Genomic DNA, 13,538 nt, shown 5'->3' with positions numbered 1-13,538 from the left:
GCAGTTGATTGGACCTGATAGAATCCAACCAAAGACTGTGCGTTGGCCGACGACTTTTGACTGCTTGGACTTGACAACTTCATCTCTGATGATTCGCCCGTAGTTGTCAGCCCCTATGATGATATCGATTGGTCCGGGCTTGAGATACTGCTGATCTGCTAGCTGTAGATTTTCTAATGAACCGATGTTCGCTGAGGCACGTGAGAACGATGGTAGAATTGCGGTGAGTCTCTTCAATATGTAGGCGCTGATCTGAACCTGTTGATTTCCGTTGATTGCCTGAAGTGTAACTGATACCAATCCTCTCGTGCTACCGGAATTAACTCCTCCAATTCCGATTAATTCCAACGTTGTTGATTTCCTGGACAAGTGCAGTTGATTTACTAGATTTTCTGAGATGAATGACACCTCTGATCCCTGATCGATGAGGACTCTGGCTCTGCTGGAGAATCCTCGTGGTGATTTCACTGTAACTCGGGCTGTCGCCAACAGCACCGATTGTTGATCTTCTGAAGGTTGATTTGACTGCTGGTTCTCATTGATCATCTGATTGTTGAGGTTAACTGCTGCTGTTGACGTACTGGGCTTAGCTGTTGAGAATGACCAATGAGAAAGTGAATGTACTGATTATTTAAAGGAACATTCACTTACTCTGGTCCTCGTCGATCCTCTCTTCTGCAGGTCTGTTGGCAGTTCCAGAGAACCCTGCAGCTTCCGAGTCACGACGTGGGGGAGCCCATCCTGTGTACCTGCTGCCTCCGTGGATCAGAGTGTGGTGAGATCCTTTGCACTTATGGCATTGTTCGTCTGAGCTGCACCTGTCTTTTTTGTGCGGGCCCAGGCACCTGAAGCATAGTTTTTTGTCGATGGCCAGGCCGTTTCTCTTTACTGGGTCCAGCTCCTTGAATTGCTGACACTTGTCAACAAAGTGGTTCCCTTTGCACATGGAACACTCTTTCCTTTGGTGACTGTTCTGCTGAGCGCTGTCCTCCACTTGTTGAGTTGCTGCGTAAGCTCCTTTCTTCTTAATAGGTGGTTTGCTGGGAGCGGTGATCTGCTCTCTGGAGTGGAGTTTGAACCCTGCGTTCATACTCCTGGCACAGGACTCCACGAATAGGACGAACTCTTTGAGACTGGGGAAATCCTTGGCGTCTCCCAATTTCAATTCCCATTGTCTGAGGGTCTCTGCGTCCAAGGACTTCCTCAGGAGGTGAGCGAACAGCTGTTCTGTTAGGTTCGCTTCTGAAAGGCCGGCCACTGGCCGGCACCTGTTCTGAGCTGGTCCAGCGACTCGACTACTGCTGCCACGTTGTCGGTGAGATTCTGTTCCGTGGGTTTGGTGATTTTTGGCAACTCCAGGACTCGATTAAATAAGTACTGTGCCAAAAGTCTGGGATCATCGTACTTCTTTTGGAGCTTTCTCCATGCGTTCTCATAATTCTGATCGCTGATGGGTATCGTAGAGATCAGAGCTGCTGCTGGTCCTCTGAGGCTGCTCTTCAGCCTCACCAATTTCTCCACTGGGGGAATTGTAGATTTGCTGCCCACCAGTGAAGTGAAGAGGTCACTGAACTCCTTCCACTGTGAAGGATTGCCATCAAAAGGCTTGATGTCCAATCTCTTCAGCTGATCGTGGTGTTGAGGACTCGGTGGTGTACTGGGTGGCTGAGCTTTCTTAGCTAGTTGACCCCTCAACCTGCTGATGAGCCTGACGCATTGCTTCCTGGTGGTGGCTGCCTGCTCGAATACCCCGTTCGCGAGATACGGGTGATCGTGTGGAATGGACTCGATCAGGCTCCTCTGGATGTTGAGTAATTCTGCCCATTCGGAATCCAGGATCCTATCGTGGCCGTCCAAATCCTCGGAGGTGACATCCTCGTCGGTCATGATGACCTTGGTAAGTTCCTGATAAACCTCCGTAATATNCTATCGTGGCCGTCCAAATCCTCGGAGGTGACATCCTCGTCGGTCATGATGACCTTGGTGAGTTCCTGATAAACCTCCGTAATACTGTCCACCCTGAGCTGTATCTGCCTCAGTTGGATGAGTTGATGCACTGTGAGACCATCCTCTGGAACTTGAATAATCTCGGAGTACCTCTGCTTGACATCCGAAATTAATTTGTCCCCTTGATTGAGTGTACCTCCATCAGGGGCATTGATGATGACCTTCGGAATTCCAGGTGGTGAGTTTACTGCGCTCGTTGATGGATTAATTTCCTCCTTACGGTCCTGCAACCCTTGTTCACTTACTGTTTCGGAGCCTGACATGGTGATGTACTGTTTTGTTTACAACCTGTCAGATCCCTAAATGTAAATGAGTACGAGAGTTTCTACTTTACCGACCGCCTGCGGTTTACCACTCGGTGAGTTGCTGTGTTGCGTCGGTAACTGGTCGTCTCTGCTGCTGTGAGGCGCCGCCTGTTGCTGGGCGCTGGGCCCGCGCTGAGACTGTTCGGCAACACTCGGTGATTCTCGCTGACTCTCGACTCTACGGCACGTTGAGGCACTGGAGGACAATGGTGTTTATACTTCTATTGTCCGGAGAATATAAACACTGGCACAAACACGTCTGAATTTGTCCGTTGCGTTTCTGATGTGAACTCCGAATGTCCGCGTGGGTTTTTCACTGCACTGAATAATTTCACACTACCGATTCCCGAATCCGGCTCGAAGGACCATGTGTTTGGAGGGAAAACTGAATTTAGGGTGGATTGGGAAAGGGGTAGTGGAAATGCCGGTGAAAAACGAACGCACTGAGTCTATAAAAAATATACTGATTTATTCGGTGGAATCGAACCACCTTAGCGTCACTTGTTACACTCTGTTAATTGTCACTGAAATTAATTCAAACTGTGCTGAATTTAACACTAGAGATTTTCTGAACAATATACTGAATAATAGGAGACTGTACTGAGAATTTAAATAGGAGATGTATTGAGAAAACAAAATGTCTCGAACGGGTGATGTACTGACGCTGTTCGGACAACCGAAAGTAGCTTTAGAAAAACGATATACTGCTCGCTCAACTCAGTTGCTACGATTCTCTCCGACAGACTCACTCTGAGATTCGGTGTTGACTAGGCCTGACCGTTGACCCGAGGTTTCCCGAAGATTTTCGTAAGTGACCGATCTGTGGTCAACCGTTGATGTACTGAATTTTGACTGCGTTTCAAACATAATCTAATGCAAAAATCATGTAAACCCAATAATTTATTAAATAATTGCAATAAAGTCTTGACTAATTTTTGGTCATTATTTAAAAAACTATTGGGTGTACAGCATTTTTATATTAGATTATGTTTGAAACGCAACTAAAATTCCAGAACATTCTGGTCGACCATCGGTCTACTTCGAAACTCTCCCGGACCCTTCGGGTCATCGGTCGTAAGTCGCCGAAACACGCGCGGGTCAGTTTAGACTTAGCCTCTCACCGTACAAGTCTATCTCGGGCAAATCACCTGTACAAATTTTATATCGCACCTCACCGAGTACAGTAGCTCTTTGAACCTCACCTAGCTCACTAGTAATCAAGTACATCACCGGTCTTTGTAAGATCACCGTTTTGTTCAGTACATCACCTCTGTTGATTAAATTCAGCCTAAAGTCAGTGACTCAACGAATTTACTGTGAAAGATAATCATCAATTTATTTAGACATTCAACTATTGAAAACCAAAGAGTGTAAATAGATTTGACAACGTGGTTCGATCCCACAAAATAAAGTGTGATATTTTAAATCCGGCTCATCAGTAATTTTCCCAACATCTCCCTCCACATTTTCATCCCACATCCACCCTAAAGCTAGTCATTCACGAAACAGATTATCTTTGTTGCAAATTCGATTTGCGACAAAAAATAATTAATGGAAAAATCCCCTAACCCCAATTGTTTACCACATAATTGGAAAAGAGGGTGTTTCTTCGGAAAAATTCCGAAAATCACAGCTATCCTTTCGATTTCTGAGGCGATTGTTTAATTGTTAATTATCTCAGATAACAATAGGACTAGAAAATTTTGTCAGTAGACCTTGTTTGGTGAGGAACTAGTTTAGGGTGGATGTGGGATGAAAATGTGGAAGGAGATGTTGGGAAAATTATGGTAGGCGTTTTATAAAAAATCTCAATATATTTTCGTGGGATCGAACCACTTGTCACTATTGCCGTACACTCTTTGGTATAATTAATGTTGAATGTCTAATTTTCACTGATAATTGTCTTTCACTTTATCTCGTTGAGTCACTGAAATTACTGAACTTAATCAACAAGTTGATGTACTGAACAAAGATATTAAATTTAGAATACTGTTTGACTAAATACTTTAGATCATTATCGTAACGATACTTCTACACTACTGACTACTGACTCTTCCGGGTGCCGCGCTGACCTGTGTCCGTTGACCCGAAGGTTCACGGAGATTTTCGGAGATGGCCGAGTTAGTCGACCGTGACCAATATGGAGATTTAGGCTGTATTTCGAACACCCCGGGGGCAATTCATCATCAGGAATGATGAATTAATGGTGATTTTAGTCCTGTTGATCTTCCTCTGCATCATCGTCTGGAGTTTCCTCTGGAGGTGGTGGATCTGATGGCAGTAGGCAAAGCTTGGTGATTGGTCTGTCAAGCTCTGTGTAGATTGTTCTGATGTTATCTATGATTGGTGATCCATCTGCCTGCCTTGGTACCTCTGCTTTTGCTGTTCTTATAGTTGCGACTCTCGTTAGTCCATCTGCTCCTGGGCGTGTCGCAATGACTCGTCCGATTGGCCATTGTGCTGGTGGATAATTTTCGTCGATCATCAGCACCATGTCGCCAACCTTGATGTTCTCTTCTCGATGCGTCCACTTGTAGATTGCTTGATATCGTTGAAGACACTCTTTGGCCCACCTGGACCAGAATTGTTGAGTTAGCTGCGTTACCAGGTTCCATCTCTGCAGTTTGCTAGGGTTCTTGTCGATGATTGATGGCTCTGGAATCAGTTGAAGAGGCTCACCTATCAGGAAGTGTCCTGGGGTGAGTACTTGGAGATCGTCTGGGTCATCTGACATGGGACAGATTGGCCTGGAATTTAGGCAGGCCTCTATCTGGATCACGACACTGTTGAGTTCCTCAAATGTGAGTGTTGTTGTTCCCAAGACTCTTTTAACGTGATATTTTGTTGATTTCACGGCTGCTTCCCACTTGCCTCTAAAATGGGGTGCTCGTGGTGGTGAAAAGCTCCATTGAGTCCCATTGGTGGCGAGAGCAGCCTGAACCTGCTGATTTTCTCTGGATGTTCGGTGGTAGATTTTCTCTAGGACCTCTGCTGCGCCCACGAAGGTAGTGGCATTGTCACTGTACATGACAGCTGGAATACCCCGCCTTCCGGTGAATCTCTTGTAGGCTCCGATGAAGGCGTCCGTTGTCTGCCTGGTGACTAGCTCTAGGTGAACTGCTGATGTGGTGAAGCACACAAAAACTGCAATGTGCACTGACCCTGGTTGTGCATTCGTTGGTCTCCATTTGAGGATGGCGAATGGTCCTGCATAGTCCACCCCTGTGTGGAGAAATGCTCTTGCTGGTGAGATTCTCGTTGCTGGTAGTTGACCCATCTGTTGGTGGGCCTGTCTTCCTCAGTGTCTGGTGCAGATGGCACAGCGTTTAATATATGCTCTAACTGTGCCTCTGCCGCCGATTATCCAGTACCGTTGACGGGTANCACCCCTGTGTGGAGAAATGCTCTTGCTGGTGAGATTCTCGTTGCTGGTAGTTGACCCATCTGTTGCTGGGCCTGTCTTCCTCGGTGTCTGGTGCAGATGGCACAGCGTTGAATATATGCTCTAACTGTGCCTCTGCCGCCGATTATCCAGTACCTTTGACGGGTATAGGCCAAGGTGAGTTGAGTTCCTCCGTGGAGTGTTTTGCGGTGAGCTTCTTCGATGACTAGTGTGGTGAGGCGTGACTGGCGAGGCAAGATTATTGGGTGAATTTCGTCTGGATTTAACTGCGAGTTCTTGAGGCGTCCCCCAAGACCCATGATCCTTTCGTTGTCTAGTGTGGGTATCAGCTTGGCTAGTTGATGATTTCTCGGTAGTTGGTGATTTCTCTGGAGTACTCGAATGGCTGGCCCAAAGTATTGATGTTGGGTTATCTTTACCCAAAATAACCTCGCGTCGTTGAGTTCTCTTGTTGTCAAGACAGGTCCCGGGGGCGTTGGCTGCCTCCTGAATCTGTCGATAGCTCTGTTGACCGTAGCTGTTACGGCTAGCAATTTAGCCATCGTCTGATATCTGTTGAGTAGCTCTGCAATTTCGTTGATTTTAATTGAACCTGGATGTGCTGGTGTTGGTTTTGCTTCTCTGGCCACTTCTGGGATGTCCATAGCTGGGGCGTCGATTGATGATTGTGGCCATTCTTCAGGATCCTGATTGATCCACTCAGGTCCTGACCACCACAGTTGATGATCTTCTAGCTGGCTCGGTGATATGCCTCTGGAGGCACAATCAGCTGGATTCTCCTTTCCACTGACATGTCTCCAGGTAGCATTCGGGAGAGTTTCCTGGATCTTGACGACCCTGTTGTGGACGAAGTCCTTCCATCTTGATGCGTGGCTCCTGATCCAAGCTAGTGCTACTGAAGAATCAGACCAGAGATAGGTGTCTACCTGGTCGAGTTGGAGCATTTTCTTCGTTGATGCCACTAGCTGAGTCAGTAGAAGATCTGCTGTGAGCTCTAGACGAGGGATGGTCATGCGCTTGAGTGGTGCTACCTTAGTCTTCGCGCATACCAGTACTGTTGATGTCGAGTCGTTGATGGTTTTGGTGCGAATATACACCACTGCACTCATCGCTACCGTTGAAGCGTCTGCAAATCCATGAATTTGGATGTTGAGTGTCTCTGTTGAAATTCTCAGCCATCTAGGTACAGTTATTCTGTCTAGGTCGTTGAGATTCTCTCGGAATGTCTTCCAGCGTTGAACATACTCATCTGAAAGAGGATCATCCCATTTTAGTTTCAATCTCCAAAGATCTTGTAGGAGAATCTTTCCCTGGACGACAACTGGTGCGATAAATCCCAGTGGATCAAAAATCTGGGCTATTTCTGAAGAGACTACTCTCTTGGTGATTGTTGTCGTATTGAAATCCTTTGATTTGTACCGGAATGTGTCGGTGGATTGATGCCAACACAATCCAAGTACCTTGGTGACCGACTCCTCGAACTGGATAATTTCTTCTTCAGTTGATAGGTCCAACTCATGCAGAGCCTCTGGACAATTGCTGCTCCACTTCTGTAGAGAGAAGCCTCCTGCATGGCAAAGCCCTTGTAGTTGCGTTGCGATCTCCTTGAGACCGTCTTCCGTCTCTGCACCGCCGTAAATGTCGTCAACGTAACGACCTCTGGTGAGTGTCTCTACTGCTGCTGGGAAGCGTTGCCCTTCATCGGGGGGTTTCGTTTGTACAGTCACACTTGCCCATTTCCACAGTTGCCCATAGACTGGTGAGGAATGAGATAGAACACTTGCCCCGAAACTCGCTTGCCCAAAAGAACAAGTGCCCATTTCCACAGTTGCCCAGAAGATTTACAGACGCCTAGTCGCGGTCGGTAAGGTAGGGTCCAATCAATTTTTATTCATAATCGGTCTCGATTATAATTACTCGATAATATTTATAGATGGCAGCCTTAGCTCCATTGAAAAGCAAACGACTGCCAAATGTGGGTGCTCAACTTCCACAAGTAGAAGTTCGAATTGCATGATCATAACGACAATGCATTTAATCCAAGTGATTTATTATTATCCTTTCATGGAGATAAGATGATAACATAATAATTCCACTATATTTTATCATTTGAAAATTGAAAATGAACTATAATTTCATACGACAATTGGTATGGTTTTGTTCCTTACAAATTTTTATTGTAATTAGGCTTATTATAAAAACAAAAATTGATGGTTTATTCAACGGATGGACGTTTAATAATAACAAAACGTGGTTAAAGTGAGTGCAGGCCATTAATTTGATCGTTTAATATTGTCAATTTAGATTACTTAGCAATTGGGTAACTTCTAGGGAAAAGTTCTTCGCATCTTTTTATCAAAATTTATTATCTATAGCATTTTGCTGAAATTTCCCTCATATCAGTTCACTATCCATATCACTTGGGTATTAGAGGAGAAAAACAATAGTTTCATAAGCGTTTTAATTTTTAATACACTTTCTGGAGAAAAACCATTCATTGCTCATTTAATTGAACACTCCTGAAATTACCAAAGGTCCTGCCTCAAAGACTTGCGAAGTCCTTTCATATTAGCTATAGAGACTCTAATTGTTTTGCATCACAACACTCTCTTGTTCGTATACCTCAACAATATATTGACAGCTCTGCGGAAGTACCGGATCTTGAATGAGATACTGCAGCACCTCATAATCATTCATAGCTGTTGCTTCCTGAATGCTACCTTTTGTAGAAGAATTGTCATTATTACTTGAGCTGTGCGCTGTATGAACTGAAGCTGATGTGGACGCCTTAGGCTTTCTGGTCTTCTTCGATGCCCGTCGACGCTTCTTTTTCACTAAAAGAAAAAATTAAGAAAATATACCGATAAAAACCTCTGCAGGTTTAAATAACCGAAACGATACATCTTCCCCTGTTGGATAAAAAAATCAGGGGCAGTTTACTATTCATTTTTATTTCATTTTTAAACTTTCACATTCTGACTTTTCAATTATAAAGTTTTCAACAATTTGAGGAGATTTGACAATAATTCCTTTCATTTACAGACAGTGAATATTAGGCAATGCAATACAACAGCAACGAGGACATTGAGAAACCATAATTTCTATCATTTTTTCCACGTTAATTCAGTATGGGTGAATCGTTCAGCATTCAATTTTTGTGATTTTTCGAGTTTTAATGACGCGATCTTTTTTGAATAGACTTTTTCTTCAGCATATTGTGAAATGCCCCATCTGTACAGGATTGAGGAGACATAGATACGATAGGGTGAAAATATTCGGTAATTGTGTGGGAAATTTAAGATTCCAATTGATGACTAATTTTGATTTCTTAGGCCGTCTGTGGCAACAAAAATTAGGACTATTAAATTGATACGAGTCCATTTCGAATTCTGACTCATTTTTATACTTTTTGTTTACCTCCGTATTCCTGGTCGTCGTCTACTGTCAATGGATTTATGTTTTCATCAGGTTCTTCTCTCAGCTTCCTTGGGAAAGATTTTTCTTGCTCCTCCTCAATTTCTTTTTGTTCTTGAGAAGGTAGACATTCCTTCAGGAATTAGTAGACTGCTTGCTCTGTGAACTCCCTGCAAAGTGAAGTATTGAATATGTAAATCGGATGAATAGAATATCAGTTTTGTGTGAAAAATCATATTTGGGAAACATATATTTTTGAATTAACAATCGTGGAAATACATTCAGTGGCTTTTTACACACCCCAATTTTCGCGGGTTAAGAATCGCCATAAACTTTATAGAAAACTGCACCGGCCATCGTAAGTAATTCCGGAAATTAGCGCCCCTCACTTAAGAACGTCCACGAATTAATATAAAATTTTATACAATTAAATAATCGCCCAGGGAATTTCTTACATTTTGCCATTGAATTTTTAAACAATTGTCGTTTTGAACATATTTATAGAATGTCTTATGTTAGATTCGGAAAAATTGGATTAGAATATAATACAATTTTTCGTTCCGAAAACAAAATAATTATTTTTGTTTAGTCGGATACTTATCTTCAAAGTGCTTGGCACATCTATCAATCTGCAAAGGGTTGAGGTTAATTTGTCTTAATGAAAAATCAAATGAATTTTGTAGATTTTTCCCCTTTTATTAGATAACAATATTCACAAAATGATCTCTCATTACAATCTTCCGATAAGTTGTCATTCATAACCTCGATTGGGTACTTCTGACAAATACAAATTCCTCTTATAATTCTTATAAAACTATATCCAATAAATTTGATTCTAGATCTTGACAATATTCGAGAGAGATAAAAATGATCCCTTTTTCCAAATTAGTATATGATTAAATTACTCACAATTAAGTTCCTGGAGATACACTATTTGCTTTAGTACACTCTGGACAATTATATTCAAAATTCCTCTTTCAATGATTTTATTCAGATGATGAGTCTTTATCTCACTCGTTAACTCGAATTCGCGCGTTATTTAGAATGTGAATACTCTCAACACGTTCTTCAATTTGCTTGAAAATCGAGAAATACAACAACGTTTCTGGAAGTGATTGCTACGATGGTGTGCGTAGTTGCAATCAAATAAACTTCCGATACTCGAATTACTAAATAAGCGCTGGGCAGAAATTATCACTGATTCCGAGCCAAGTATCTAATAATCGCGAGGAGTTCGCCCCTTTGATGTGCTCTCTTTTAGCACTAGGACAAGGCTGGTTAGTTTTTCTGGACTTTTTGGGTGGGCGAGCTCGATATTTCAACATGTGGGGTCATTGCCTGGTTGGCGTGATTCCGATGTGCGTTCTTTCGCCACCCTTTTGAACGGCAATGCCCTGCAGAATGCTTAGTTTGTGCATTCTCGTGAACGGTGCCGTATTTGCAGTTGAGAAATCGAATGGTTTATTCATTCGATTTTCTCGAATATTCTTTTTGAATATTTTATTTATTTAATATATTTTTTTTTTCAAACACAACATCCCCCCGATGAGGGATGCAGCCATGTGCTTTGGTTGCATCTCTCATCGCCGGGCTTCGTTCCGAGAATACAAGAGAAATTTTGAAAAGTCAATCATGGTATTTATTTAGCGTGATTTTTAATTCTCTGTGGTGAATTTATTTCGCGAAGTTATTTCGCCCGTTATCAGTGTTACTGACGGCGGTTGGCTGCTGTCTTAGCGTAAGCTGACCCCGGGTCGGATTACGTCTCGCTACGTGTGGGCATGCATTTGTCGCTCATCTGCATTTTAATTTCAGTGCTATTTTATAGTTCACTGGAGCAGGACGTGTTTTCCTTGTGTTGTGCATTTGTGCCTTTTGGATATTTTGAGGTTTTTTTTTTTGATTGTTTTTTATTCTTACGGTAAGTTTTTCTTCGTTCGTTTCTTGGGTTTCACCTTTTTTCCTTTTTTTTTGTTTGAATTCTGATGGTTTTGTTTGTTTGTACATTTAGATGGAAGGTTTTCGAAGCGAGGACGCCCTTCAGTGGCTAGACTGGTGGGTGGACAAGAAGGAGGAGGTGAGGTGTATTTGCTTTTTCGGGCCGGCCAATGGGCCTGTGTGGGTTTTTTGCCTCCTTTTTTGGGGGTCTATCTTTCGCCTCGGTGAGTTTGTTTTAGTGTTATTGTTGGGGTTCTTTGTTTTTTTTTTTGATTTTTTTGTGTTATATTTTTGGACTTTATTCATTTCTTTTTCTGTTTTTCTAGGAGGAGGAATTCGTTTTGCGTACCGTTGATTGGTACGGGGATTTTTTAGAGTTTTTGGCGGAGGAATTTGGGGTTTTTTCGGACCTGGAGGAGTGGCGAAGGAATCGGCCCCAGATTCTGTCATCTGCCACCGTGGTTCTCCTGGAGCGTTTTCCTCGGTTTTTCTTGAAGGAGAGGAGGAGGAGGGAGGCTGAGTGGGAGAGGCGGATGGCCCTGAGGCTCTTCACGCGGTGCGGTGGACAGAGAGGTAGCTGTTTTCCTTTTTGTTATTATTATTATTATTATCTATTTTTTTTTCTAATTTGTTTTTGCTTCTATTTTCAGGAGTCTCCCAGGGGGTGGCTCCTGGCGGCTGAGGTTGTGGTTTAGCCCCCCCTCCCCCCGGTTGATTATCGTGTTTTTTTTTTTGATAATAAATGGTTTCTGTAAGTATTTTTTTGGTAATTTCTATTGTTTCTGCCCCTTTTTTCTAGTTTCGTCTTCCTAGTAGTCGAGGATAATCGGTGCTCGGGATGTTTCGTTCGTCGTTGTTGTTTGGCTCGAAGTTGGCATCGCTGTTACTTGCTCGAGGACGACTGCGTGTTGGGTTCCCCTGGTTTTCATCGTTGTTGCCTGCTGCTCGATTGGCCGTATTCGGAGTATTTGTTCCTGTTGTATTGGTATTACTGCTGGGGACGCCAAGGTGATTTGTTCCAGTTTCTCTTGTTTTTCCTTATTTAACTTGACCTTCCTTTTCGTAGATCTGCATATGCTGCATACACATCCCCGCAGCAGAGACATTACGACGGTTCGCACTGCTATTTGACTGCACAGTGTATAGCCCATTCCCAACATTGATATGAACCCAATTCCCGCGAAGGAATCAAGCGTGAGTAGGCGGTGATGGTATGCCTCTTGCTTCTGTTGTCCTATTCTTTCGAGCTCTTTTTGGGTCTCGTCTAGGCTTGTCTCGATGTTTTTGTCCTTCAGGAGTTCTGGCATAGGGATTAGCTTGCTGTCCACCGTCTCCATTGATGGCACTTGGTTCGTGATATTTTTCATTAGCTCTTGCAGGTCTAGGTCTACTGCTGGCAGGTGGATTTTGCTTTTTTTTCCTTCCCATACACCTGTATGTGTAATTCGGTGTGTGGGGGTCTGGAGGTGACAGTTCTATTGGATGGAGATTATTCCCGTTTCTTTTATTTGTATCTGTGATACAAATTTCCCTTGGCAGTAGAGTCTCGCAGTTTCTTCTTCGGTTGTGGTAAACAACCATTGGTCTGACTTGGCTAGGTTTGTCCACTCTGTTCCAGTTGACGAGGAAATTCTGATGTTGCAGGATTTTAGAGTCTGCAGCGTGTCTGAGATGAGCAGCATCACTTCACAGGCTGGTTTCTTTGCGGTATTCGTGATTGGAAATCTTGGTGGGCAAATCATCTGGTTGCCTACTTTTGAGCACTCGTTCAGCTGTTCTTTTTCCATTAGAATGTAGTATTGCCGATCCTCTGTTGTGATGAGATACAGGGTTTTTGGCTTAATCCATGCTGTCATCATGCCGTTAGTGGTTTGCTGGGGTTTTGCGCAGGGGTGCACGTGGTAAATTTGCATCCTTTGGCGGCTCAGCAAGGGCATTTTGATTATTATTAGGATTTTTCCTCCTGTATGGGCTGCACTGATTCTACTTATTTTGGATAGTGCTGGGTAGTCTGTTTTCCTTTTGGGGTCGGGAATTCGAGTTCGGCGTGTAGGTGATTTATCTGTTCAACTGCCATTTTTATTTGTTGCGGAGTTAGGAAGGTTTGGGTTATTCTGCCATGTTTTGCTGCGTCTACGGCTTCCAGGATTTTCTCCGTTGTATCGGTGAACATTCTGGTGGAGTGCACGAGTTCGTTCCCTATTTGCTGGAATTTGAAGATCATCTCGAATCGGTGAGTGGCGCTGGCTTGTTTGTTTGCCTCGATCTCCAAGTTGCGCGTGGCGTCTTGCAGCGTTTTCATATTTTTTCTGGAGATTTCCATGTGCTTCATCATGGTGTCCAGCTCCGATCTGATGAGGTGCGTGGCATTATTGACCAGGTGGGTGATTTTGTTCTGACTGTTGTAGAGTCGGTCGATTTTTTTATTGATGTGTTTGTAGTCGTTGTAGTCCATGACTCCGAAGATGCTT

At 43.4% G+C, this 13,538-nt stretch overlaps 2 protein-coding genes across 2 annotated transcripts in view; both read right to left on the bottom strand.

Annotated features, from left to right (window-relative positions):
• The window catches only part of LOC107045535, a 3,471-nt gene extending 1,584 nt beyond the window's left edge, over positions 1 to 1,887 (bottom strand). Inside the window, exons 1-3 of the mRNA XM_015267839.1 lie at positions 1,269 to 1,887; positions 652 to 1,152; positions 30 to 590 (exon numbers count right to left, since the gene is read on the bottom strand). Coding sequence (XP_015123325.1) covers positions 30 to 590; positions 652 to 1,152; positions 1,269 to 1,887 — 1,681 coding nt within the window. The remainder of the gene's footprint in view (positions 1 to 29; positions 591 to 651; positions 1,153 to 1,268) is intronic.
• Positions 1,888 to 5,610: 3,723 nt separating this feature from the next.
• Positions 5,611 to 7,535, bottom strand: LOC107045533. Its single transcript, XM_015267838.1, has 2 exons — positions 6,228 to 7,535; positions 5,611 to 5,784 (listed from the first exon to the last, which is right to left on the bottom strand). The coding sequence occupies exons 1-2, from the start codon at positions 7,533 to 7,535 to the stop codon at positions 5,611 to 5,613; spliced, it is 1,482 nt and encodes a 493-aa protein (XP_015123324.1).
• Between the last annotated feature and the right edge of the window lie 6,003 nt (positions 7,536 to 13,538).

This window comes from Diachasma alloeum, unplaced genomic scaffold (genome assembly GCF_001412515.2).
Source record: "Diachasma alloeum isolate Michigan unplaced genomic scaffold, Dall2.0 Dall_scaffold_00983, whole genome shotgun sequence".
NCBI classification, from domain to species: Eukaryota; Metazoa; Arthropoda; class Insecta; order Hymenoptera; family Braconidae; genus Diachasma; species Diachasma alloeum.
This window is presented reverse-complemented; position numbering and strand designations above follow the sequence as displayed.